The following is a 27,924-nucleotide window of genomic DNA, read 5'->3' on the forward strand; positions in this document are numbered from 1 at the left end:
TTAAGACGTACAGACTTCAGAACCAACTTGTTATATACAAGTTTGGGGCGAGTCGTAAAACCTTTTTAATAAAATTTAGAGACTCGTCCTGTGGTTCAGGGGTACCATTACAAACTTGGTTTCAAAATGAAATTTTCTTTATTCAAGTAAATGTTCGTTCCAAGAACCTATGTACTAAAGTTTAGAAATTTCTTGAAGTAAAGTATTAGATGGGGTATCGTTATTAACTAACAAGAAGCAGTATTTGGAAGTATGTAAGTACTATGGAGATAAAGTTTTAAGAGGAAATGATAACGTTCGTGTGATATCAATATCATACGGGAAGCACAGTCATGTACTAATAGTGTTCAATGTAGGTGCAAGTGGCCTTAGAAGAAATTTTAAGAGAATGCGATTCACAAAACTGGTTAAGGGAATATCGAGTGAATAAGGGTAATTGATTTCACTTCTCCATGCCAAGTTAGACGAGTTACCCATGGATTCGGGTGCAAGGAGATTGTGAAGAGGTAAGATATTCGTAACTCATCAAGATAAGTAACAAAAGTACGAGGCATGTATCCTAAAAGTATAGTAAGAAAGATTATGTATGCATGATAGAATGTATGCATGATAAGATGGTTGAGATACAAGTAAGCACTGCAGGGCAAACCTGGATTCCGGTAGGACCCCAGTTTAAAGACAAATCCTGAGTGTTTTAGATGATGAAAGGTTACCTGGATGCATTGTTATGCTCAGTAGATAAGTTATCAATTCAAGACAACCAATTCTCAAGTGGCGGAGGTAAGAACAATCACTATGTTCTGAGATAGTTCTGTGATTGAGAAAGATAATAAGTTAGAAGAGATCATAGTCGTTTTTATGCGGATTAAGGAAGAAGATGAGTTACATGTCTTGATAAGTAAAGTATGCTTCAACCTTTTTAAATGATAATGATCGGACATTATTTGACGGAGAACTAGGAAGACAAGTCTCAGTTACGATGATTGGTAGAGGATTTCTAAATTTCGAGGACGAAATTTATTTAAAGGGGGTAGAATGTAATATCCCACCTGTCAGTATCGGAATATTACCAGTCGATCGTGTCAGAGGAATTAAATTCATGGAAGATAAGTGTGATGGAAATATTTTATGACATGTCAGCATAACGCGGGAAAAGTATCGGAGTCGTTTTAAACACGCTTGAGGCAAGGGCATAATTGTAATTTTACGGAAAAGATTATTTATATGTTTTTGGTGGAAAATATCTCATTTCCCTTATCCTTTTCTCTCTCTAAGTTGGAAGAATTCTCCTCCTTCTCTCTCTTCTCTTCCCTCACGTCATTCTCTCCTCTCCTCTCCAACAATCTTTCCAAATTTCTTCTTCTTCCATGACAAGATTTCCTCCTTTACCTCCCATATTACCACAAGGTTGTGTAAGCTTGGTTTTGGGTTGAATTTCTTCTTCTTTCTCATGAAGCTTATTCCATCTCTCTCCTTTGAAAGAACAATTCTTCCAAGAATTTAAGAGTGAACCAAGCATGGATTGTTAACAACTTAGTAAGCAATAATCAACTATGGATTGACTAGAAATTTTAGTGGTTGGTTGAACCAAGAAGCTAGGGTTTTTTATTTGGTAAAGAGGAAGCTTTGAGTTGGAATAAAGATGAGCTAGCAAGGATGATGATGCTTGGGATTGCAAGAAAACAACAAAAAATGAGGTGGCTTGAACAAAGAAAACAAAAGGATCAAAAGCTAGGGTTTTGAGGCATGAAGTGAAAGTGATGCTTGAAGCTTGGGCTACATGTGCAAATCTTGTTTAGGTGAGTTCCTTAGATAGTGTTCCTACCTTGGATTCATGTGTTTATGACTTGTAAGTAGAGAAATGATTTATAGGGTTTATACTTAGAGTATAAGTACCCCTTTTCATGTCATGCTTGCCATATATGTAAATACTTGCCATTCAAATGTTTTACAAGTTTTCTATGACCTCTAGAGTCTTAACATGCATAGAGATACTTGGTTTTGAGATTTTTGGGTCAAACATACCAATTTTGCAGGTGCTGGACTGTCATTACTCGCCACTGCGAGCAGATTGCTCGCAAGGCGAGCTAGAAGTCCGAACATGGGTGTCTGCTCTCCTTCAACTCGCAGCTGCGAGCAGTTACTCGCCATGGCGAGCAAGCTCACTCGCGAGGCGAGTAGACAGTGCACTTGCACTGTTTGCTTGTTTCGCGTAATGTTGGCAGGTTCCGGCTTAAGTTTTCTTCGAGCAGTCTTTTATGAAATGAACCCCTCAAACCAAGATCCTATTAGCTAATTTTAAATAAGGTTTTTCTTGATAAGAAGCAAGTATTTGGCATAGTTAGCAAGGCATGGAAATTGAGAGAATTAGGTCATGAACCGGGTAGCAAGTTAATCCTTAAGGAAGGGAAAGAACTAGAGCCTCGATATAGTTATCGAGAACTAGAGTAGTTAGAAAGAATAGAATGCTTTGCATTAGTATTATACTTGTTAAGATGTGAGGTGATATAGATTATTATCTTCGCATAGAAGTTAAGTGCCATACGAGTATGGCAAGACGTGAATCGATTTTATATCCATTCACGAAGTAAGTTGAGCAAGCATATAGTTACCTCTAGTGGGATCGTCTAGGGATCCAAGGTAAAGAGTTAGCATGTTTAAGTTAATTTTCATGCATAAGACTAAGACTTTTAAGAAAGAAAGAGTGTCATGTCTCTTGTTATCCAAATTGGATTCAAGGGGTTCCCCAAGGGGAATGGTTAAGCCGCAAGGGAGCCGCATTTCACTAAGTTAAGGTGTCGTGTCTTTTGTATTCCTTCCAAGGTTGGGTACAAAAGGTTCTCCAAGGGGAATGGGGTAAGCCGTAAGGGACCCGCACGTTCACTAAGGGAGTCCGGTGCGCTCTTGCTAAGCATATCACCGGTAGTAAGGGATTATCTTCCGGGGTTACTCCACTCGGGACTAATCCGTAAAATGAACTCAGATATGTTGTTTGTTACACGCTAACATAATCAATGAAGCTAACTATGCATATCTATTATACATGTTTATGTTATGTCATAGAGCCTTGACGTAGATCGTCAAGAACAAGTAGAGACTTGGCGTAGTTCGTCAAGAAGTAGTAAAATAGCAAGAATCACTTAGGTGATAAGAGATGATATGTTGTAAATACAACATATTAAGCAAGTAGAAGCAAGTAAATAAAGATATGCCGACGACGATCTTAGGTTACCCCTAATCGTCCGGTTTAGAATCGTGTCATGATAGAGATATAAGAGAGCCTTGATGCTTAGAGTGTACTCTTGGCAATGCGGTTTTAGTTCCCCCTTCACCTCCTTGACACGTATAGCAGAGAAGCCTATAACAAGTTAAGAATATTAAGACGGCCCTAGCAAGCACCCCCGTCTAAGAAAGCAAGTCCCCACACACGTATAATCAACCGTCAGGTTGTATTGTAGACACTTGGTGACCGTAGGTTTCCCCCGAGGTTGCCTATAGCCTAGGGTTAGGTGGAACTCACTGAGACATTATGTCTCATCCCAATCCTTATTTGTTTCAGATATCAGGATGGTTTAGCAAGCTAGTAGCCGAATGGATGTTGCGACAAGAGTTCGTTCGTACCCGCTGCTGGATGATGTGGATTTCAAGGGATGCATTTATTATTCTTTAGAAAAGCTGAGTTGTAATATTATTGTACGAACGCTTTTGTTGTATATTAAATTCATTCGAAGTTTTTATGTTGTAAATTTTTAATGTATCCAGTACTAAACTAATGCACATGCTAGACTTTCTAGATACGTCTAGTATGGGTGTTACGTTTGGTATCAGAGCAGGTCGATTCAGACCGTGCCTTGGGTCATTAAGTTACAACAAAAGTAGTGGGACCATTGGGTTCCTGGTAAATGTTCTAGTTGTTGTTGTTAGTTGAGCCTGATCAACTCAATTTAACATTCGACGATTATAACGGATGCCTGAGAGCTAAATAGGACCCTGGAGGAACGATGTATGTGATGAAGATGCATTGGAAAGTAAGAACTCGGAAGGAGTATTAGTAAGAAGTTTGATTGTGCCAATAAGTGGCCGGTGAACTAAGTAGTAGAAATGTGAATTCTTCTTGAATGTAAGGTAATGTTAAGAAGGGACGTTCCGGCAGCGTTGGGTAAGATGTTGTAGATACATCGTATACCCATGAGTAAAGAGTTTGGAAATGTCTAAGTATGATCTGAAGCTTCAGTAAGATTTGTTGTTGGAACAGATTTATTGTATAAGAAGGATTTGTGTTCCAGAACGTCAGCGCAGGGCTACAAGTTATAAAGAAGATGATGTAAGCTGGTGGAATTAGGAAACTCTCAGGGATAGCGTTATGTGATGAGGTTATGGACTTGTAAGCTCAGAGTGGACAAGGTTCTAGTGTTTTGAAAGTGCGTTAAGTCGCAATGTAGCGAGGCAAGCTACTTGTAGTGGAAGAAGCTAAGAATTTTATGTCATCAGGACTAATGCATTAATTTCCAACGTACTGAAAAATTGTATCGAATTAGGTTGATGCTTGCCATGCATAGATGATAAAGTATTTTATGAAGGTAAGAGTGACTGATGTGCATTGGATTACTCTAGAAATGATAATTGTATGTAAAGTATTTTTCTAGATAATTGAACTGAAGAAACTTGCCAATAGCAAACCTGGAATGAGATTTCCTATTTCATGAAAACCAATAATTCATCTCCAGGGTTTCGTTGACTATTGGAGGGTTGTTTTCATAATATTTTTCATGCAACGAAAACCTTTTTATGACATCAAGTAACAAATGCATATCACATTCTAAGGTTCCCATAGGAAAAGGCATGGGCAACCATTAACGAAGTCGGTTCAGTTTAAGGTAACTTGGGAAGTTAATGTATCAAGAGTCAAGAATGCGCTTAGCCTAAGAGTTTAAAGGTTCCGGTATATGGAATGGACATCACAGATGAGAAGGCTTGAAGCAAGATGTTAAATGGTGTGAAATCACAAGGTTCACGTTGTGTGGAACTAAGAGTATTCCTCGAATCTATGTTTTGTTTAATTGACTTGCTAAGGCTCGTTACGATGTTAAAACGTAAAGTTTATAAGATTTTAGAAAGATATATGCATATGGGTGATTGAAGTCGACATTTTCGAAATTTAAATTTTTGTAGGTGCCGATTTGTTGCGACTCACGTAGAGTGGGCTAAACTCACTAGAATCAAGATTTGATGACACATGAGTGTTATCAACTTATTTTGTGATTTTAGAGTAACAAATGGGGCCTTGGTTTAGTATATGTTTTAATAGTAAAGAATCGTCAACGTCAATGACCCATGTGCTAATTTATAAAGTTTTCTTTAAGAGGAAAATTAACGAGCAAGTAATAGTATTATCGAGCAAAACATAGCATGCGAGAATACAAAGGTACAAGATTAGATGTATGAGAAGTCATTCCCGAATGCAAGATGAGTTTATCATGGAAATAGTAAGTAGTAGTAGCAGAGAAGTATACTATGAGTTGAGATTACTCGAGAACAAGTGTAAGTGGGGCATTAATATGTCGAGAGAAAAGTCTACCTCGAAACTTAATTATACAAGCTAAGGGTAGAGCAAGGTTGCAGAATTTATTGCAACAAAGGAAGTTTTGGGAAGAGTTCTAGAAGATAGTAAAGAAATGAAATACAGAGTGTGAAGTTCACCCATTCCAACGGACTAGAGTATTGGTTGAAGCCAACCGGTGGGAATCAGAGTAGCGCCGCGGAATTTATCAGTAAAGTTGTGGAAGGTGACCATGGAACATGGAATGTTTTAGTAAGAATTTTCGTGAAGAATATTCGAGTCGGTAATACAGTTTTAGTGAGGAGTACTATGAATGAACGAGGAATTCTCGATGTAACAAGTAAGTATTGATGCTTATACGGTCAGTGGTGATTAAGCTAAAAGTATAAGAAATGTATCTTCACTTAAGCAAGACAAAGAAGACTAGAATTACCACTGATGAAGTAAACGGATTGCCTAATCGATGATGTCGAAAGTGTAGAAGAGTATATGCTAAGTTGATGAAGTACATACCTTCCTATACCAAACTTGTTAAATGATAACGATACTAGATGGAATAATTTTAAGTTTTAAGTATTATTTTCTTAAAGTAAAGATTGGTATTAAGGAACTTGGGAACAAAATTGTTTTAAAAGTATGATATTAATCATTGATGGAACCGATGAGGTGCGCCGTAAGTGAGCAAGCTCACTTAAGACGTACAGACTTCAGAACCAACTTGTTATATACAAGTTTGGGGCGAGTCGTAAAACCTTTTTAATAAAATTTAGAGACTCGTCCTGTGGTTCAGGGGTACCATTACAAACTTGGTTTCAAAATGAAATTTTCTTTATTCAAGTAAATGTTCGTTCCAAGAACCTATGTACTAAAGTTTAGAAATTTCTTGAAGTAAAGTATTAGATGGGGTATCGTTATTAACTAACAAGAAGCAGTATTTGGAAGTATGTAAGTACTATGGAGATAAAGTTTTAAGAGGAAATGATAACGTTCGTGTGATATCAATATCATACGGGAAGCACAGTCATGTACTAATAGTGTTCAATGTAGGTGCAAGTGGCCTTAGAAGAAAGTTTAAGAGAATGCGATTCACAAAACTGGTTAAGGGAATATCGAGTGAATAAGGGTAATTGATTTCACTTCTCCATGCCAAGTTAGACGAGTTACCCATGGATTCGGGTGCAAGGAGATTGTGAAGAGGTAAGATATTCGTAACTCATCAAGATAAGTAACAAAAGTACGAGGCATGTATCCTAAAAGTATAGTAAGAAAGATTATGTATGCATGATAGAATGTATGCATGATAAGATGGTTGAGATACAAGTAAGCACTGCAGGGCAAACCTGGATTCCGGTAGGACCCCAGTTTAAAGACAAATCCTGAGTGTTTTAGATGATGAAAGGTTACCTGGATGCATTGTTATGCTCAGTAGATAAGTTATCAATTCAAGACAACCAATTCTCAAGTGGCGGAGGTAAGAACAATCACTATGTTCTGAGATAGTTCTGTGATTGAGAAAGATAATAAGTTAGAAGAGATCATAGTCGTTTTTATGCGGATTAAGGAAGAAGATGAGTTACATGTCTTGATAAGTAAAGTATGCTTCAACCTTTTTAAATGATAATGATCGGACATTATTTGACGGAGAACTAGGAAGACAAGTCTCAGTTACGATGATTGGTAGAGGATTTCTAAATTTCGAGGACGAAATTTATTTAAAGGGGGTAGAATGTAATATCCCACCTGTCAGTATCAGAATATTACCAGTAGATCGTGTCAGAGGAATTAAATTCATGGAAGATAAGTGTGATGGAAATATTTTATGACATGTCAGCATAACGCGGGAAAAGTATCGGAGTCGTTTTAAACACGCTTGAGGCAAGGGCATAATTGTAATTTTACGGAAAAGATTATTTATATGTTTTTGGTGGAAAATATCTCATTTCCCTTATCCTTTTCTCTCTCTAAGTTGGAAGAATTCTCCTCCTTCTCTCTCTTCTCTTCCCTCACGTCATTCTCTCCTCTCCTCTCCAACAATCTTTCCAAATTTCTTCTTCTTCCATGACAAGATTTCCTCCTTTACCTCCCATATTACCACAAGGTTGTGTAAGCTTGGTTTTGGGTTGAATTTCTTCTTCTTTCTCATGAAGCTTATTCCATCTCTCTCCTTTGAAAGAACAATTCTTCCAAGAATTTAAGAGTGAACCAAGCATGGATTGTTAACAACTTAGTAAGCAATAATCAACTATGGATTGACTAGAAATTTTAGTGGTTGGTTGAACCAAGAAGCTAGGGTTTTTTATTTGGTAAAGAGGAAGCTTTGAGTTGGAATAAAGATGAGCTAGCAAGGATGATGATGCTTGGGATTGCAAGAAAACAACAAAAAATGAGGTGGCTTGAACAAAGAAAACAAAAGGATCAAAAGCTAGGGTTTTGAGGCATGAAGTGAAAGTGATGCTTGAAGCTTGGGCTACATGTGCAAATCTTGTTTAGGTGAGTTCCTTAGATAGTGTTCCTACCTTGGATTCATGTGTTTATGACTTGTAAGTAGAGAAATGATTTATAGGGTTTATACTTAGAGTATAAGTACCCCTTTTCATGTCATGCTTGCCATATATGTAAATACTTGCCATTCAAATGTTTTACAAGTTTTCTATGACCTCTAGAGTCTTAACATGCATAGAGATACTTGGTTTTGAGATTTTTGGGTCAAACATACCAATTTTGCAGGTGCTGGACTGTCATTACTCGCCACTGCGAGCAGATTGCTCGCAAGGCGAGCTAGAAGTCCGAACATGGGTGTCTGCTCGCCTTCAACTCGCAGCTGCGAGCAGTTACTCGCCATGGCGAGCAAGCTCACTCGCGAGGCGAGTAGACAGTGCACTTGCACTGTTTGCTTGTTTCGCGTAATGTTGGCAGGTTCCGGCTTAAGTTTTCTTCGAGCAGTCTTTTATGAAATGAACCCCTCAAACCAAGATCCTATTAGCTAATTTTAAATAAGGTTTTTCTTGATAAGAAGCAAGTATTTGGCATAGTTAGCAAGGCATGGAAATTGAGAGAATTAGGTCATGAACCGGGTAGCAAGTTAATCCTTAAGGAAGGGAAAGAACTAGAGCCTCGATATAGTTATCGAGAACTAGAGTAGTTAGAAAGAATAGAATGCTTTGCATTAGTATTATACTTGTTAAGATGTGAGGTGATATAGATTATTATCTTCGCATAGAAGTTAAGTGCCATACGAGTATGGCAAGACGTGAATCGATTTTATATCCATTCACGAAGTAAGTTGAGCAAGCATATAGTTACCTCTAGTGGGATCGTCTAGGGATCCAAGGTAAAGAGTTAGCATGTTTAAGTTAATTTTCATGCATAAGACTAAGACTTTTAAGAAAGAAAGAGTGTCATGTCTCTTGTTATCCAAATTGGATTCAAGGGGTTCCCCAAGGGGAATGGTTAAGCCGCAAGGGAGCCGCATTTCACTAAGTTAAGGTGTCGTGTCTTTTGTATTCCTTCCAAGGTTGGGTACAAAAGGTTCTCCAAGGGGAATGGGGTAAGCCGTAAGGGACCCGCACGTTCACTAAGGGAGTCCGGTGCGCTCTTGCTAAGCATATCACCGGTAGTAAGGGATTATCTTCCGGGGTTACTCCACTCGGGACTAATCCGTAAAATGAACTCAGATATGTTGTTTGTTACACGCTAACATAATCAATGAAGCTAACTATGCATATCTATTATACATGTTTATGTTATGTCATAGAGCCTTGACGTAGATCGTCAAGAACAAGTAGAGACTTGGCGTAGTTCGTCAAGAAGTAGTAAAATAGCAAGAATCACTTAGGTGATAAGAGATGATATGTTGTAAATACAACATATTAAGCAAGTAGAAGCAAGTAAATAAAGATATGCCGACGACGATCTTAGGTTACCCCTAATCGTCCGGTTTAGAATCGTGTCATGATAGAGATATAAGAGAGCCTTGATGCTTAGAGTGTACTCTTGGCAATGCGGTTTTAGTTCCCCCTTCACCTCCTTGACACGTATAGCAGAGAAGCCTATAACAAGTTAAGAATATTAAGACGGCCCTAGCAAGCACCCCCGTCTAAGAAAGCAAGTCCCCACACACGTATAATCAACCGTCAGGTTGTATTGTAGACACTTGGTGACCGTAGGTTTCCCCCGAGGTTGCCTATAGCCTAGGGTTAGGTGGAACTCACTGAGACATTATGTCTCATCCCAATCCTTATTTGTTTCAGATATCAGGATGGTTTAGCAAGCTAGTAGCCGAATGGATGTTGCGACAAGAGTTCGTTCGTACCCGCTGCTGGATGATGTGGATTTCAAGGGATGCATTTATTATTCTTTAGAAAAGCTGAGTTGTAATATTATTGTACGAACGCTTTTGTTGTATATTAAATTCATTCGAAGTTTTTATGTTGTAAATTTTTAATGTATCCAGTACTAAACTAATGCACATGCTAGACTTTCTAGATACGTCTAGTATGGGTGTTACAATGATGGTCAAGATTGTCACGAATTTTTGATTGAGGTTCCATTGATAAACATGTAGCATCATTCTAATCTTGTTATATGTCAATTAATTTTAGATGATTAGAATGACGCAACACACGTATCATATGAACCTCAGTCAGAAATTCAAGACAACTTTGACCATCGTCATGATTTAATTGTTTTACAGCAACAAGTTGTAAATGAAAAATATAACAAACATTTACAACTTAAAAAGACCAAAATGAAATGAAAAAAAACCTTAAGAGAATTGAAGGTATAATTCAGATAAAAATAATTCATTCATAATCATAATATTAGAATGAACAATGTCATAAAAGTTACCTCGCTGGATAGAAGAGAACTCTTGTAAACTCTTCCAAAACTATCTTCCCCTAACAATTCCTTAAAAATTTCTGTCACCGTTGAAAGCTTTCTAAATTAAAACTAGTCGTTGTCGCATTGTTTTGACCACTACTTACACTTTCCATCTTTCCCTCTAAACATAATAAAGTCTTCCTTTCACTCTCTATGCATCCAATAACTAAAATCATCACTTTTACCAAATAAAAGCAAAGAGTATATATTAATTGCTAAGTTAAAAGTAATTTTAGTAGAATATAATATAAGTAACAGTAAAATAATTTTAGTATTTGAGATTGTAATGTTAGTTTAGAAATTAGTTGACAATTGAAAGAAAATAGTAGTAATTAGTGTGAGTTTTTGGAGCAAGGAATACATTGCATTGCTCTCAAATTAGGTGATTACAAATTAGCCATGGTTGCCTATTTATAGGCGTAGATGGCATATTTTAAATAATTGATCTCGAATTTTCATGACGTTTTAAAATAATCAAACTTTTTGATCTTATACTATGAAAAACTAAAGATTTAATTACAATGGTCCCTTAATCCAAACATTTTAAAATAATCAAACTTTTTGATCCCTTAATTATCTCATTTATTGCAATTATGATATTATCCAAGATATATTAAAACTATACTTACTATGTTAGCAAGCATCAACATTATTTTTAACGAAAAATGTTGTGTTGAAAAAGTTAAATAAGTCTTCAAAACTTGGTCCAAGAAAGTCAAATAGTCACCAAACCATCTTTTTTGGTGGTGGCCGGAGTTTGAACCCATATTTTTATGCATTGTCCGTACCAACTAAGTTAAGCTTACGAGGACAACTTCAAACCATCTCATACAAGGTATGCCGCCTTCAAATAAAAATTACTCCCTCCGTTTCAAAATGAGTGTCGTTTTAGGTGTTTACACACATATTAAGAAATACAATGATTAAGAGAAAGAGAATGGTTATTTTACCAAATTATCCTTATTAACTATTGGTTAGTTTTAAAAGTAATACTTTGGAAGTAGTGTGCAGAGTATTAATTGGAGGGTACAATTGAAATGAAAAAGTTATTATTGCATTGGAAACTGAAAGCGACACTCATTTTGAAACAATTTTTTTGGCTAAAGCGACACTCATTTTGAAACGGATGGAGTAATAAATTAATTAGATCAATGTTGTCAATTATAAATTATATAAAACAGTGGTTTATTGAAATTTCTCTGCACAACAACGCTAATGTGGACCAATAGAGATACCAATTGCGATTTGTTCAAAGGAAAATGTTGAAGTACACGACATTGTTTGTCGTGTAATTTGCACGAACAAGTTTATATAACTACCATTTGCTATTTTTTTCATTTGGATTCAAAAGAAAATGACAACTTTTGCCTCTGCTGTATATTTCCTATGAGAAATCATAAAAACAACTCATTCGGTGGCCTAGATACGTGTTTTACCTCACCATTGCTTTGGTGACATTGTTTTTTAATATATAATATTGGAATTGGGTTATGTATGTCAATCATTGCTTAACATTGTTTTTTAATATACTACTATATACAAAAGCATCAATAACCAAAAATAAATCCATTAATAAAGCCAATTGGGTGTTGTTGATCATGTCGTGTGGCTTTCGTGTGTTGTATTTGTCGTGTGTTATAGCAGCGCTCTTTGTTCAAATTCTTCTACAGGACGACGGTATAGCGCTGCTATTTAACAACAATGAATTAGATGAACTCAAACTATTAAGTTTATTTTATGAAAGAAAACAGATGCAAATCTTGGAAAAATGAAAACTTACGTCCTCCTTCAAGAAGCATATATATGCTAGACTCATGGAGGATTTGAGGATACTTTGCAATCACAGGTTCATGAGAAGCCAATGAAAATGCAGAGAAAATGGTTGGCACATTTATTAAGTGATATGGAGGAAGGAAAAAAAAAGAGTCTACTGAAACCAACAAGTAACAATTATAAAACGAAAAACCAGAACTTGCGCAGCTTAAGATACTATAAAAAACAAGTATTTGGTCTAATTTTTCAGAAAATGGCAACTACACGTGGATTTGTCCATTCTTCACGACGGGATAGTACTATAGTACCCTACCCAAACCCTATTCTTCGCAATATACAGTGATTGGAGTGGTAAGTAGATAATGGATTCAATCTCTTCACTACCAAAAATAACAACTTCCCACTAACAAAAATTTACGGGGGAAACACTAATCTATATGAATAGCAAATTATGGAATCCATAACTTCACTCACCACCTTAACAGCCACTTTCTCTTGAGTTTGCACATCAAAACCTGAAACAATTAAATGTTATTCAAATTAGAGAATACAAACGTTAAAAAAAAAAATATTGATAAAGTACGCACCCAAATAAACCTCGCCATATTCACCACTCCCTTGTTTCCTCGTAAGCTTTAATTTTCCCTCAACAACAAGATCCATCGTAACAAACTCCTTTTACTTTCTTCTTGTTACTCTACAAAAAGGTGTTTATATAAAAATAAAAATAAAAAATCTAAAAGGAAATTTTGGATGTGCGCGTGGAGGTGAAGGAATTAATTATGTGACCTCCGAAAGGAAATTTTGGATGTGTGCGTGGAGGTGAAGGAATTAATTATGTGACCTCCGAAATTAACTGTGGAAGTATATTCGATTATCAAATTTCCACTTTATGAATTTCCTTTTCATGAGCTCCAGCAATCCACTTTATGAATTTCCTTTTCATGAGCTCCATCAATCATTGCTACTTCCTTCATCAGTGGAAATATTAATTCGCACATATTGAAATATCAATTACCAAGGTTTTTTTTGGTAGTAGCCGGGGTTTGAACCCCCGGACCTGGCATATTTTATGCATTGTCCCAACCAACTGAGTTAAGCTCACGAGGACATCAATTACCACGGTTTATGATAATAATGTGAGCTCCGAAATTGTAGAGATGATTTGGGAGGATTTCCACTTTGTCAATACGCTTGAATATCCATACACCCAAAAAATATATAAAACTCAGCGCGGCTCTAGAAACACAACCCTCCAAATTAGAGTACAAAAAGTTGCCTTTGTATATGTGTTCTAAGATGGTACGACTCCTCCCAAAGGTTACTTGTATCTCACTCAATTGGATCGTCAAAATTTTGTCTATTACATCCCAACATGTTCCAAAATCTCTCACACTATTACTCAAATATTTTTTAACTTTCTATGAGCTGATTCAACCCTTTGGTGGTTCTGTAGCCCAGATGTAAGACATCGTCTGTCCATGCCCTCACAAATTTTTCCTTAACAGTGTTCAATATTATAGTTTCAACATAGTCAATGAACTTTGGATTTTTTTTGCATGCATCTCGGAATTGCATTACCGCACATGCATATGAATCCTTCGTAGGAGATTCAACCACAACCCGAACTCTCATGATGTTGTTAACTATCAGGGCCGTTCCTATGAAATAGGAGGCTCGGTTCTATTTTTAAAATAGGCCCCAGTAAAATCAAAACGCAATTCTTTTTGTGTAGCTAAGTGTCATACCCCAATTTTGGACCAGTTATTTCTGTTTCTGGTCGTATTTTTAAAACGTTTCAAACTCTTTTTCGCTTTAACTATTTAAATGCATTTAGTCGTCTTTTAAATTTTTGAGACTTTTTATTTTACAGTTTGAAGTGAAATTCATTTTTGTCCAGGCTTTGTGTAATTTAAATCATTTCTTTTGTGCGTCAGCATTTTTAAAATATTTTACGCGCTCTTTTTAAGTATTTAGTGTCCTGCTTTTATTTTAACTTCCTTCAAAAGCTTTTAATGTAAAATCTCCGCTTTGTCCGTTTTTTTTAAACCGCTTTAAAAGAGTTTTGCACGCACTTTAAAACACCGCGTTATTTTAGACGTTTCAGTCAAAATTTCGGCAGAAAGGTATTTTAAAATACCTCATTTACGGTAAGTCTTTAGTCTTATTATCTTTTTATTATTATTTTTGATTTTATTATTATTATTATTATTATTTAGTATTATTTTTTTTTCTTTTCCAATTCACGTGAGTTTTTAAACTCACACTCTTTTATTTATTTATTTATTTCTTCTTTTTAGTCTTTTCTTTAGTCATTGAGTCCTTTATTGTCCATGTGTCAGTCTAGTATTGGTCCTCTTACAAACTTGGTCACCAATCCATTGGTGTTGTGCTGTCCCTTTTTTGCATCAGAGACATAAGGGCATTTTAGCCTTTGTTCTCAGAGTCAGAAACCCTAATTTGTAGCAGTATTTAAAGCCTGCATTTACTTCACCTGTCGAATCAGTCAGAGATAGCAGCAATTTTTTATTACAAACACTATTCCATTTCTCTTTCTTCCCTCTACAGATCGAAACAACCAAAAATCACAAAAAAAATATGAACATGATGAACACCACATGAACATCATGAACTCATAATCATTTTCCAGCAATACAAAGCTCACACTACTCATAATATCATCACTACTTTCCAAATCAACACTGTTTCAACACAAAAATAGTGACAATCTCGTTCAGATTCGAATTCCATCACCACTACTATTCACAAATCGGTCCAGATTCACAACACTGAACAGAAACGTAGATCCAGTAGCATTTCACCATTATTATCTCAATAACAAACGGTACCGCGAACAAGAAGAAGGAAACGGATTTCAAGCAACGAGAAAGGAATGAGCAGCAGCTTGATTTCTTTATTTTGCAAGACAAAATCGATCTATAAGAGGTAACCACTCCTTCCCTTTTTCGATTTCGTTTTCATTCTTGTTCTCTTTTGTTTATATTTGAAAAAAATTTCGAAACCTCATCTTTAGATCTAGGCCTATGCTTTGATTGTTTTGAAAAATCAGTACCAGTTTCGGCTGAGAAGAAGAGGAGGAACCAGATCTTGTAAAAAAAAATTGAAAAATAAAAAAAAAATGTAAATCTGGCGGCGGCGCCGCCACCCTAGGGTGGTCGGCCACCGCGCCGGAGTTCCTCTGGTCTTCTTCTCCGGCCAGCTGTGTTTTTAGAGAGAAGAAGGAGTATTTTTGAGTGTTAGATGTAACAGCCCGATTTTCGTTAGTTTTATTTTATTATTTATTTATGTGTGTTATATGTGCTCTTATGTGATTATTTGCCTCTGTGTGTATTTTTGGTTGGGAATCGTAGAATTCGGTGTTAGAAGGGTATTTTAGTCATTTTGGACTTAGGGGCATTTTGGTCATTTTGAGGGCAGTGGCAATTTTGTAATTTTGCAGAAAGTTATTTTTTTAGTGTTTAGTGGAAGTTATTATTTTACCAAGTTAGTAGAGAGGGTGTAGTAATTATTTTAATTACCGTTAAGTGACCGTTAGTGTTATATTTTACCGGTAAGTGAGTAGTAACATTTTTGAGGTTGAATTAGAAATGGGTTAGGCCCATTAAGGTTTGTGAGATAAGCCCATTAAGTGAGCCTTTATAAACTAATGTTAGTGAGGAGAGATAGGGTTACAGCATTTTCATTTCATTTTTCATTTGAGAAGATAAGAGATAGAGGATAGAGAGAAGAAAGGGTTTGAAGAGATTGAAGAGGAAGGTTAGAGCTAGAAGAGGGATTCATCATCTAGGAGCTAAATTGAAGCTTGGGTTAGAGAATCTTGGTGCTAGAGGTAAGAGGGTTAGAATTCAACCATAATTCATAATTTTTCCTTTTTACCCATTTTATGAAATTGATGAATTGAATCTAATTGTTGTAAATTCGTGCATAATTGTTGTTGTTATGTTTGATAACATGATTTGTGGGATAATTGTGTGTTAGTATGTGAATTAACATGTTGAAATGTAAAAATATGGGTATATTGTGTTCTTGAGCAAATTTGTTGAAAAATGAAGTTGTGGTGTCAAATTGTGCATGAATTCATGTTCATTAGTTGTTGTTATTGATTTGGTACATGTGGTTGTTGGATTTATGCTTTGGGTGTTGATGAAAGTATTGTTGTGATTGAATTGTGGTGATTTTGCAATTTTTGGTGAAAATGGGTTGATAATGAAGAAGTTTGATTTTGATGATGTTGAATGAATTAAGAAGATTGTTAGAATGATTAGAATGGTATGATTTTCTGTTTTAATCACTTGGTTTTGGAGAGAAATTATTTTGGGAAGAAAATGGGTTTTTGAGTAAAAGTTGTTTTTAAGAGCTTTTACAAAATAAGTCATTTTGGGATGAGTTTGATTAAGTTGTTTTAATGTTGAAATGTCAAGTTTTCAAGTGTGGTTTGTATGGTCTAAGTGTTAGGAATGCATTGGTGAAAACGGAACTGAAATCGGATTCGAAAACAAGATTTTATGCACGAAAACGTAAAATTTCATTTTTGCTGTACTGGTGGAATGACACGACCGTGTGTCTGGATGACACGACCGTGTCAGAGTCCCCTGTAAGGGATCACACGACCGTGTGTCCTGACGACGCGACCGTGTCAGTTCTGCAGAATCCCAAAACCTTGTTTTTTCGTATTTTTGTGTACTTTTAAGCATACCAATGGATTCCAAACACCTAACCTTATTCAATCAGTTTATAATTAAGCTTCTAAGAGTATCATAGCTTGGGTCTAACTTGGTTTTGTTTTGGAAATGAATTGGTTTTGCAAAATGATGCCAAGAGACGAACTTCGTGATTTTTGGGAATTCTTCATGTGTGGCCGATGAAATGCTTTTGTAACCTCTACTACACACATATGAGACTTGTGAGAATACATGGCATAGGCAATTGAACTTGTTTACTTGGTTTTGGTTAGATGACTCAATTATTTTCAATGTTGTGATTTTTGGAGACGAACTTGGTAGAAAATGATTTTTGAGAGCCAATTGCTTGTGAACCCTTTATGAATAGATTAATATGATGTTTGTGATCATATGTTATAATTGTTCCTTTATTTGGATTGTAAGGAATTATGTGGAAATGTGGCAACTATATGTTGATTTATGTGGAGATGATTGATGATGTGTATGTGTGACAACTATATGTTGATTGAATTGTGGATGTTGTTGGTGATTGTATATTTGTCAAGTGGTGGTGAATTGTTGTCGATGCATATATACTAATTGAATGGTGATGAACATGTTTATGTTATGTTGTTTGTTGAACATGTTAAATGTTGATTGTTGGTGGTGAGTTTATACATGCTAGTTTTGATGTGATTGGTGATGAATGCGTGTATATACATATAGCCGTTGATCATAGCCGTTGATTATAGCCGTTGATTATAGCCGTTGAATTGTTGTGAACATATGCATTGTGGATTGAGTCATATGTTCATGCATCATATGTCGTTTCGGATGTTATATCCATATTGCCGTTGACCGGATACTTGTATCCATATTGCCGTTGATTATAGCCGTTGATAATGATGTTTTTGTTGCATCATAAGGTGACGACCTTGGAGGAGTTTGGTACCACATGCATCTAGAAGAGTCTAGAACATTGCATGCATTTGATTAGTTGATGAGTTGTGACATATTTGAATATGTGACTTGGTGAATTGTGCATGGGTGAAATTTGGTGAACGTTGTGATTATGTGGATTGATGTATATGTACATTGGTGGATTTTGTTGACGGTTGTGAATAATTGAACTATGTTCTAATTGCATATCTTAATTGTTTGTGCTTATACACTTGGTGAACCCACTTGATGATGATTAATTTGATAATAATGATGAAGTGAGAATTGTATATGTATATACATATGATGTGGTGATTTCTTTGATAATGATGATTGCTTTGAAATGATGAATTGTACTTGTTGAGTTAAGCATGCTAGATGAGTAATGAGGTGAGTAATATTTGCATTCGATTAGTGTTGTTAAATGATGAGCTCTTGTCGATATCTTGAATAGAGAATGATTATGCATGCTATACTATGATGATAATGTGGTAGCTTGAGATGCTAGTAATGGGGGATGATAATCATGTGATGCTAGTATTCTAGGAGGGATGGTTTGTATATGTGATATGTATGATTCCTTGAATGCTATGTTTTCATATGGATTATGATGATGTAATGCTAACCCTCAGTGGTCTGTGGTGGACCGCCTACCTCTCTGTATGGATGGGTAGACGGCGTGCAGGATGCTTAGTTGTTGCTTGTTGATGCCGAGGAGTGGAGTTCCTCTTTTTCATGCAAGTGTCTAGATTAGGGCTCTGATCTAGGATAGTCCTTGCATGTTGTTTCATTTTGACTATGTATCTTGGAGTTGTTGATATATTCTATTATTTGGATTTGGAGAATACAATTGTATTTTGTTGAGATCTGGAGATGTTTTATGATTTTTAAGTATGTCCGCTGCTATGTTGTGTAACATGATCTTTATGCATGTATTGTATTGTGGTTTATTCGGAGACGTAGCATCTATTTCTAGAACATGTCTGATGTATTCGCGCGTTTTACCGCTTATTAGAAATAGGGTGTTACAAGTTGGTATCAGAGCCGTGGTCGGTCTTGTCCAGACCAAAACCCGTTGAATTCCCTGTTGTATGCGACATGTACGGGAGTACTGTCGGTACTTGTTGTGTTGTTCTGTTCTTTCAAGTGGGTTGAGCGTAGTGGGGAAGTAGCAGTTTGTTTCAGGTTCGTTGGGTCTGGCAAGGGAAGGTATCTTTGGCTGCAGAGGCTCAGTTGGTTGTGGTTTGTGTTAAGGTTCTTGTTGATTTTGAGTTGGATCTTGTGTGTCTTCCGTTGAAGCGTATGGACGTTATTTTTGGTATGGATTGGATGTTGACTTTTGGTGTTAACATTAATTGTTTAACCAAGAGTATAACGTTTTCAAAACTGGTAGCTGAAGAAGGTGGAAGGTTCTTAACCGCGGAGCAAGTGAAGAAGTCTTTGGATGGCGAAGCTAGTGTGTTCATGATGTTCGCTTCATTGAAGGAGAGTAGTGAGAAAGGAGTTGGTGATTTGCCGGTAGTGCAAGAGTTTCCAGAATTTTTTCCGGACGACATTACCGAGTTACCGCCGGAGAGGGAAGTTGAGTTTGCAATTGATTTGGTGCCTGGAACGAGTCCTATTTTGATTGCGCCGTATCGGATGTCTGCATCAGAGTTGGGAGAGTTGAAGAAGCAGTTGGAAGAGTTGTTGGAGAAACAGTTTATCAGGCCAAGTGTTTCGCCGTGGGGAGCTCCTGTGTTGTTGGTTAAGAAGAAGGATGGTAGCATGAGGTTGTGTGTGGATTATCGGCAGTTGAACAAGGTGACAATCAAGAATCGGTATCCGCTTCCGAGGATTGATGATTTGATGGATCAGTTGGTTGGTGCAGAAGTGTTCAGCAAGATTGATTTGAGATCAGGATATCATCAGATTAGAGTGAAGGCGGAAGATATATCCAAAACTGCGTTCAGAACGAGGTATGGACACTATGAGTATTCTGTGATGCCATTTGGAGTGTCTAATGAGCCAGGTGTCTTCATGGAGTGTATGAATAGAATATTTCATCCTTTTCTGGACCGTTTTGTGGTGGTGTTTATAGATGATATTTTGGTGTATTCCAAGTCGGAGGAAGAGCATGCCGAGCATTTGAGGATTGTGTTGGGAGTGTTGAAGGAGAAGAAGTTGTTTGCTAAGTTGTCGAAGTGTGAGTTTTGGTTGCGGGAAGTGAGTTTCCTTGGTCATGTGATTTCTAAAGGTGGTATTGCCGTAGATCCGTCGAAGGTTGATGCAGTGTTGCAATGGGAATCACCTAAGTCTGTTTTTGAGGTTAGAAGCTTCCTTGGATTGGCAGGTTATTATCGGAGGTTCATTGAGGGATTCTCTAAGTTGGCGTTGCCATTGACGCAGTTGACTCGGAAAGGACAAGCTTATGTTTGGGATGCTAAGTGTGAAGAGAGTTTCCAAGAGTTGAAGAAGAGGTTGACGTCAGCTCCAGTGTTGATTTTGCCGAATCCGAAGGAATCGTTTGTTGTGTATTGTGATGCTTCTAAGATGGGTCTTGGTGGTGTGCTTATGCAGAATCGTCAGGTTGTGGCTTATGCTTCGAGGCAGTTGAAAGTGCATGAGAAGAATTATCCGACTCATGACTTGGAATTAGCGGCCGTTGTGTATGTGTTGAAGATTTGGAGGCATTATCTGTATGGTTCTAAGTTTGAAGTGTTTAGTGACCATAAGAGTTTGAAGTACTTGTTTGACCAGAAAGAGTTGAATATGAGGCAGAGGAGATGGTTGGAGTATCTTAAGGATTTTGACTTCCAGTTGAGCTATCATCCTGGAAAGGCCAATGTTGTTGCTGATGCTTTGAGTAGGAAGTCGTTGCATGTGTCTGCTTTGATGGTGAAAGAGTTGGAGTTGATTGAGCAATTTCGAGACTTGAGTTTGGTTAGTGAGTTAACACCAGATGGTGTGAGGTTGGGAATGTTGAAGCTGACAAGTAATATTCTGGAGGAGATCAAGAATGGTCAGAAGGAAGATTTGGAACTTGTAGATCGAGTGGTGTTGGTTAATCAAGGCAAAGGTGGAGACTTTAGATTGGATGAGAACGGTGTTTTGATGTTTCGTGATCGTGTTTGTGTGCCAAGTGTTCTTGAGCTTAAGAAGCAGATTTTGGAAGAAGGTCACAGAAGTAGTTTGTGTATGCTTGTTTGGTGTGTCAGAAGTCTAAGATTGAACATCAGAAGCCGTCAGGTTTGATGCAGCCGTTGTTCGTGCCAGAGTGGAAGTGGGATATTATATCAATGGACTTTGTTGGAGCTTTGCCGAAGACTGCTAAGGGTTTTGATTCTATTTGGGTGATTGTTGATCGGTTGACGAAGTCGGCACATTTTGTTCCTATTAAGACTGGTATGTCTGTGGCGAAGTTGGCTGAGATCTACATTGAGCAGATTGTTAGATTGCATGGTGTTCCTTCTAGTATTGTGTCGGATCGGGATCCGAGGTTTACTTCTAAGTTTTGGGAGAGTTTGCAAGATGCTTTGGAAACTAAGTTGAGGTTAAGTTCTGCGTATCATCCCCAGACTGATGGTCAGACGGAGAGGACTATTCAGAGTTTGGAAGATTTGTTGAGAGCTTGTGTTTTAGAGCAAGGTGTCAGTTGGGTCGAATGTTTACCGTTGATTGAGTTTACTTACAACAACAGTTTTCACTCTAGTATCGGGATGGCACCGTTTGAGGCTTTGTATGGACGGAGGTGTAGGACGCCGTTGTGTTGGTATGAGTCAGGAGAAAGTGTTTTGTTAGGACTGGAAGTGGTGCAAGAGACTACGGAGAAGGTGAAGATGATCCAAGAGAAGATGAAAGCGTCTCAGAGTAGGCAAAAGAGCTATCATGACAAGAGGAGAAAGGATATTGAGTTTCAGGTTGGGGATCATGTGTTTCTAAGAGTGAATCCTGTAAATGGTGTTGGATGTGCTTTGAAGTGTCGGAAGTTGACGCCTCGTTTTGTTGGACCGTTTGAGATTATTGAGAAGGTTGGGGTTGTAGCGTATCGGATTGCGTTACCGCCATCTTTATCGAATCTTCATGATGTGTTTCATGTATCTCAGTTGCGGAAATATGTGTATGATGCGTCTCATGTGATTCAAGTGGATGATTTGGAAGTAAGGGATAATTTGACCGTTGAGACTTGGCCAGTGAGGATTGAGGATCGTGAAGTGAAGCGTTTGCGTGGCAAGGAGGTCGTTTTGGTTAAAGTGATTTGGGTTGGACCGACCGGTGAGAGTGCCACTTGGGAATCAGAGAGTAGGATGAGGGTTGCGTATCCAGAGTTGTTTCCTTCAGGTAATTTTCGAGGGCGAAAATTCTTTTTAGTGGGGGAGAGTTGTAACAGCCCGATTTTCGTTAGTTTTATTTTATTATTTATTTATGTGTGTTATATGTGCTCTTATGTGATTATTTGCCTCTGTGTGTATTTTTGGTTGGGAATCGTAGAATTCGGTGTTAGAAGGGTATTTTAGTCATTTTGGACTTAGGGGCATTTTGGTCATTTTGAGGGCAGTGGCAATTTTGTAATTTTGCAGAAAGTTATTTTTTTAGTGTTTAGTGGAAGTTATTATTTTACCAAGTTAGTAGAGAGGGTGTAGTAATTATTTTAATTACCGTTAAGTGACCGTTAGTGTTATATTTTACCGGTAAGTGAGTAGTAACATTTTTGAGGTTGAATTAGAAATGGGTTAGGCCCATTAAGGTTTGTGAGATAAGCCCATTAAGTGAGCCTTTATAAACTAATGTTAGTGAGGAGAGATAGGGTTACAGCATTTTCATTTCATTTTTCATTTGAGAAGATAAGAGATAGAGGATAGAGAGAAGAAAGGGTTTGAAGAGATTGAAGAGGAAGGTTAGAGCTAGAAGAGGGATTCATCATCTAGGAGCTAAATTGAAGCTTGGGTTAGAGAATCTTGGTGCTAGAGGTAAGAGGGTTAGAATTCAACCATAATTCATAATTTTTCCTTTTTACCCATTTTATGAAATTGATGAATTGAATCTAATTGTTGTAAATTCGTGCATAATTGTTGTTGTTATGTTTGATAACATGATTTGTGGGATAATTGTGTGTTAGTATGTGAATTAACATGTTGAAATGTAAAAATATGGGTATATTGTGTTCTTGAGCAAATTTGTTGAAAAATGAAGTTGTGGTGTCAAATTGTGCATGAATTCATGTTCATTAGTTGTTGTTATTGATTTGGTACATGTGGTTGTTGGATTTATGCTTTGGGTGTTGATGAAAGTATTGTTGTGATTGAATTGTGGTGATTTTGCAATTTTTGGTGAAAATGGGTTGATAATGAAGAAGTTTGATTTTGATGATGTTGAATGAATTAAGAAGATTGTTAGAATGATTAGAATGGTATGATTTTCTGTTTTAATCACTTGGTTTTGGAGAGAAATTATTTTGGGAAGAAAATGGGTTTTTGAGTAAAAGTTGTTTTTAAGAGCTTTTACAAAATAAGTCATTTTGGGATGAGTTTGATTAAGTTGTTTTAATGTTGAAATGTCAAGTTTTCAAGTGTGGTTTGTATGGTCTAAGTGTTAGGAATGCATTGGTGAAAACGGAACTGAAATCGGATTCGAAAACAAGATTTTATGCACGAAAACGTAAAATTTCATTTTTGCTGTACTGGTGGAATGACACGACCGTGTGTCTGGATGACACGACCGTGTCAGAGTCCCCTGTAAGGGATCACACGACCGTGTGTCCTGACGACGCGACCGTGTCAGTTCTGCAGAATCCCAAAACCTTGTTTTTTCGTATTTTTGTGTACTTTTAAGCATACCAATGGATTCCAAACACCTAACCTTATTCAATCAGTTTATAATTAAGCTTCTAAGAGTATCATAGCTTGGGTCTAACTTGGTTTTGTTTTGGAAATGAATTGGTTTTGCAAAATGATGCCAAGAGACGAACTTCGTGATTTTTGGGAATTCTTCATGTGTGGCCGATGAAATGCTTTTGTAACCTCTACTACACACATATGTGACTTGTGAGAATACATGGCATAGGCAATTGAACTTGTTTACTTGGTTTTGGTTAGATGACTCAATTATTTTCAATGTTGTGATTTTTGGAGACGAACTTGGTAGAAAATGATTTTTGAGAGCCAATTGCTTGTGAACCCTTTATGAATAGATTAATATGATGTTTGTGATCATATGTTATAATTGTTCCTTTATTTGGATTGTAAGGAATTATGTGGAAATGTGGCAACTATATGTTGATTTATGTGGAGATGATTGATGATGTGTATGTGTGACAACTATATGTTGATTGAATTGTGGATGTTGTTGGTGATTGTATATTTGTCAAGTGGTGGTGAATTGTTGTCGATGCATATATACTAATTGAATGGTGATGAACATGTTTATGTTATGTTGTTTGTTGAACATGTTAAATGTTGATTGTTGGTGGTGAGTTTATACATGCTAGTTTTGATGTGATTGGTGATGAATGCGTGTATATACATATAGCCGTTGATCATAGCCGTTGATTATAGCCGTTGATTATAGCCGTTGAATTGTTGTGAACATATGCATTGTGGATTGAGTCATATGTTCATGCATCATATGTCGTTTCGGATGTTATATCCATATTGCCGTTGACCGGATACTTGTATCCATATTGCCGTTGATTATAGCCGTTGATAATGATGTTTTTGTTGCATCATAAGGTGACGACCTTGGAGGAGTTTGGTACCACATGCATCTAGAAGAGTCTAGAACATTGCATGCATTTGATTAGTTGATGAGTTGTGACATATTTGAATATGTGACTTGGTGAATTGTGCATGGGTGAAATTTGGTGAACGTTGTGATTATGTGGATTGATGTATATGTACATTGGTGGATTTTGTTGACGGTTGTGAATAATTGAACTATGTTCTAATTGCATATCTTAATTGTTTGTGCTTATACACTTGGTGAACCCACTTGATGATGATTAATTTGATAATAATGATGAAGTGAGAATTGTATATGTATATACATATGATGTGGTGATTTCTTTGATAATGATGATTGCTTTGAAATGATGAATTGTACTTGTTGAGTTAAGCATGCTAGATGAGTAATGAGGTGAGTAATATTTGCATTCGATTAGTGTTGTTAAATGATGAGCTCTTGTCGATATCTTGAATAGAGAATGATTATGCATGCTATACTATGATGATAATGTGGTAGCTTGAGATGCTAGTAATGGGGGATGATAATCATGTGATGCTAGTATTCTAGGAGGGATGGTTTGTATATGTGATATGTATGATTCCTTGAATGCTATGTTTTCATATGGATTATGATGATGTAATGCTAACCCTCAGTGGTCTGTGGTGGACCGCCTACCTCTCTGTATGGATGGGTAGACGGCGTGCAGGATGCTTAGTTGTTGCTTGTTGATGCCGAGGAGTGGAGTTCCTCTTTTTCATGCAAGTGTCTAGATTAGGGCTCTGATCTAGGATAGTCCTTGCATGTTGTTTCATTTTGACTATGTATCTTGGAGTTGTTGATATATTCTATTATTTGGATTTGGAGAATACAATTGTATTTTGTTGAGATCTGGAGATGTTTTATGATTTTTAAGTATGTCCGCTGCTATGTTGTGTAACATGATCTTTATGCATGTATTGTATTGTGGTTTATTCGGAGACGTAGCATCTATTTCTAGAACATGTCTGATGTAAGTCCAAACGATTGAGGGTTCAAAAGCAATCAATGGATTGACACCCGAAAATCATGGTCTACAAAATGGCGACTTCACTGGGGATCCTACGCGGGTCAAACCCACCTTTCTTCCTTTATTATTGTGCTTTATTTGTTTATACTTTGTATATATTTACCTTGTTGCGTGAGGGGTGAGAAAATAATTCCTACTCCCGGACTTGAGTGAAACATAAGATAGGACGAAGTACAATCATAGTGCCATACCAAGAGCGGTCCTGCCTATGTGTGCATGTGATATAACTCCACTCAACGTGGGTTCAAGAGTAAATATACGTCACCATGAGCAGTCGTGATTGGCGATATTATTTTTGAAACCCATCAAGCGTTGAGGACCTTTAGATCACCTTTAACCCATCTTGCCCTTTCTAGGACGTAGTGCGGTGGCTAAACCAAGAGCGGTCTTGACTTTAGCTGTCACGCGATACTACACTCAAACTAGACTTCCTTATGAATACTGTTGGTCTAGGAGCAGTCCTACGCACCGATAAGTCCATGAGGGTAGTTGTAATTTGGGAACTTGGTAGAACCTTTGTTACAAGTGCAAGTTAAAAACCATAGTCCTTACCAAATGGCGTTACCTTCACCTCCAACATTTTGAATCTAACCCCTCATGTATTCAATGTTCTTAGCATCATGCATTCATGCATTCATCCATAAATATTTTTTCCATTCATAAAACTATCGAAGGATTTAGACAAGTTTTTTTGTAAACATTGTAGATGAATCCCGAAACAAGGAGCATTAAGAAGTATAGTTTCAAGAGACCGGATCTGACAAGACTAAGGGAGCTAGGGAATCAAGTTGCTAATCCTAAGAAGTTCCGGGAATGGTATGGGAGGTTACTCGAACTCATCAAGGTGAGGGTGGACGACGGTATTTTGGAAACTTTGGTGCAATTCTATGATCCGGTTTACCATTGCTTTACTTTCCCAGATTATCAGTTGGTCCCCACACTCGAGGAGTATTCCTATTGGGTTGGCTTACCGGTGTCAAAAGAAGTACCCTTCAATGGTCTTGAGCCCGCACCTAAAGAGACAACTATTGCAAAAGCACTCCATCTAAAGCCTTTCGACCTAGTTCAACCCCACTTTACCATTAAAAACAATTTCCTCGGCCTAACCGCTAAATTCCTTTACCGAAAAGCCTCTGACTTTCTCAAAGCCAAAAAAACCGATGCATTTGAATCCGTTCTCGCCTTACTTATATACGGCCTCTTCTTGTTTCCCAACATGGACAACTTTGTTGATATCAATGCAATCAAAATCTTCCTCTCTAATAACCCGGTCCCTACCCTCCTTGCAGATACTTACCACTCCATCCACCATAGACAACGCCAAGAGGGCGGAACCATTGTTAGTTGCGCGCCTCTGTTATACAAATGGTATGCTTCACACTTGCCCAAAGTCGTCTTCTCCAAGACCGACATCGGGACAGCTTCTTGGTCTGAAAGGCTTATGCCCCTCACCCCGGCCGACATTGTTTGGGCTCACCCTGCTGCTGACATTGAAGGGATCATCGGTGCTTGTGGGGAATTTGAGAATGTGCCCCTCATTGGTACATGTGGAGGAATCACTTATAATCCGACTCTTGCTATGCGCCAGTATGGATATCCTATGAGAAGGAAGCCTGATAGTATTTCTTTATCCAGCGAGTTCTACCTTAATAGCGACGTGGGTCATACAGATTTGAGGATGCGGTTTGTGCAAGCTTGGTATACCGTTCGTAAGTTTGATGGAATCCAGCTAGGGAAAAAACAAGACATCGCACATGAGTCTTACACTCAGTGGGTGATCGAAAGGGCTGTGGCTTTCGGTATGCCCTACACCATACCAAGGCACGTGTCTGCAACTGATCCAGAAATACCAAGGCCTTTACCCCCAGAGACCAAGAAAGAGTACCAAGAGCGTTTGCATGCGTCCAACTGCGAGAAAGCCGTTTTGAAGAGAATGCTCCGCAAGAAAGAACAGGATTATGAAATAGTAATGGGTATGTTAGAGACAAGGACTTGGGAAAGTGAAGAGATAAGACTTGAGATTGCCCGGTTAGAAGCCATCATTAAAGAAAAGGATGCTGCACTTGACAAGGTCCCGGGACAAAACAAGAAACGGAGCGCCTTCTTTGCCAGCACATGTTCTTATCCGTCTCCCTAGAGTGTCTGAAGTTTCTTCCAAGAGCTGTTTACTGCTTTATGCTTTATATTTGTATTGTTTTATATTTGCAAGTGTTTTGTATTTGTAAGTCTATCCCTTGGCTTGGTTGTTAGAAAGGGAATTACCTTGTAGTATTTTATATTTGGAGTCTACCCCTTGGCTCAGGCTGTTAGAAAGGGATTTATCT

General features: G+C 37.4%; 1 protein-coding gene and 2 long non-coding RNA genes across 3 annotated transcripts; all 3 read left to right on the top strand.

Moving 5' to 3' along the window:
- The first annotated feature begins 15,497 nt into the window (after positions 1 to 15,497).
- LOC146954443 (uncharacterized) lies at positions 15,498 to 18,791 on the top strand. Its single transcript, XR_015032959.1, has 2 exons — positions 15,498 to 16,064; positions 18,510 to 18,791. It is a non-coding gene; the product is annotated as an uncharacterized LOC146954443 (long non-coding RNA).
- Positions 18,792 to 21,433: 2,642 nt separating this feature from the next.
- LOC146954444 (uncharacterized) lies at positions 21,434 to 25,511 on the top strand. Its single transcript, XR_015032979.1, has 2 exons — positions 21,434 to 22,784; positions 25,230 to 25,511. It is a non-coding gene; the product is annotated as an uncharacterized LOC146954444 (long non-coding RNA).
- A 267-nt stretch (positions 25,512 to 25,778) lies between these two features.
- On the top strand, positions 25,779 to 27,737 carry LOC146954445 (uncharacterized). The gene has a single exon (XM_085744706.1). It carries the CDS (start codon positions 26,307 to 26,309, stop codon positions 27,735 to 27,737), a length of 1,431 nt encoding a protein of 476 aa, XP_085600832.1. The 5' UTR covers positions 25,779 to 26,306.
- Positions 27,738 to 27,924: the final 187 nt, after the last annotated feature.

Source organism: Medicago sativa, chromosome 1 (genome assembly GCF_051527215.1).
Source record: "Medicago sativa cultivar Bolivia chromosome 1, Bolivia_mono, whole genome shotgun sequence".
In the NCBI taxonomy this organism is placed as follows: Eukaryota; Viridiplantae; Streptophyta; class Magnoliopsida; order Fabales; family Fabaceae; genus Medicago; species Medicago sativa.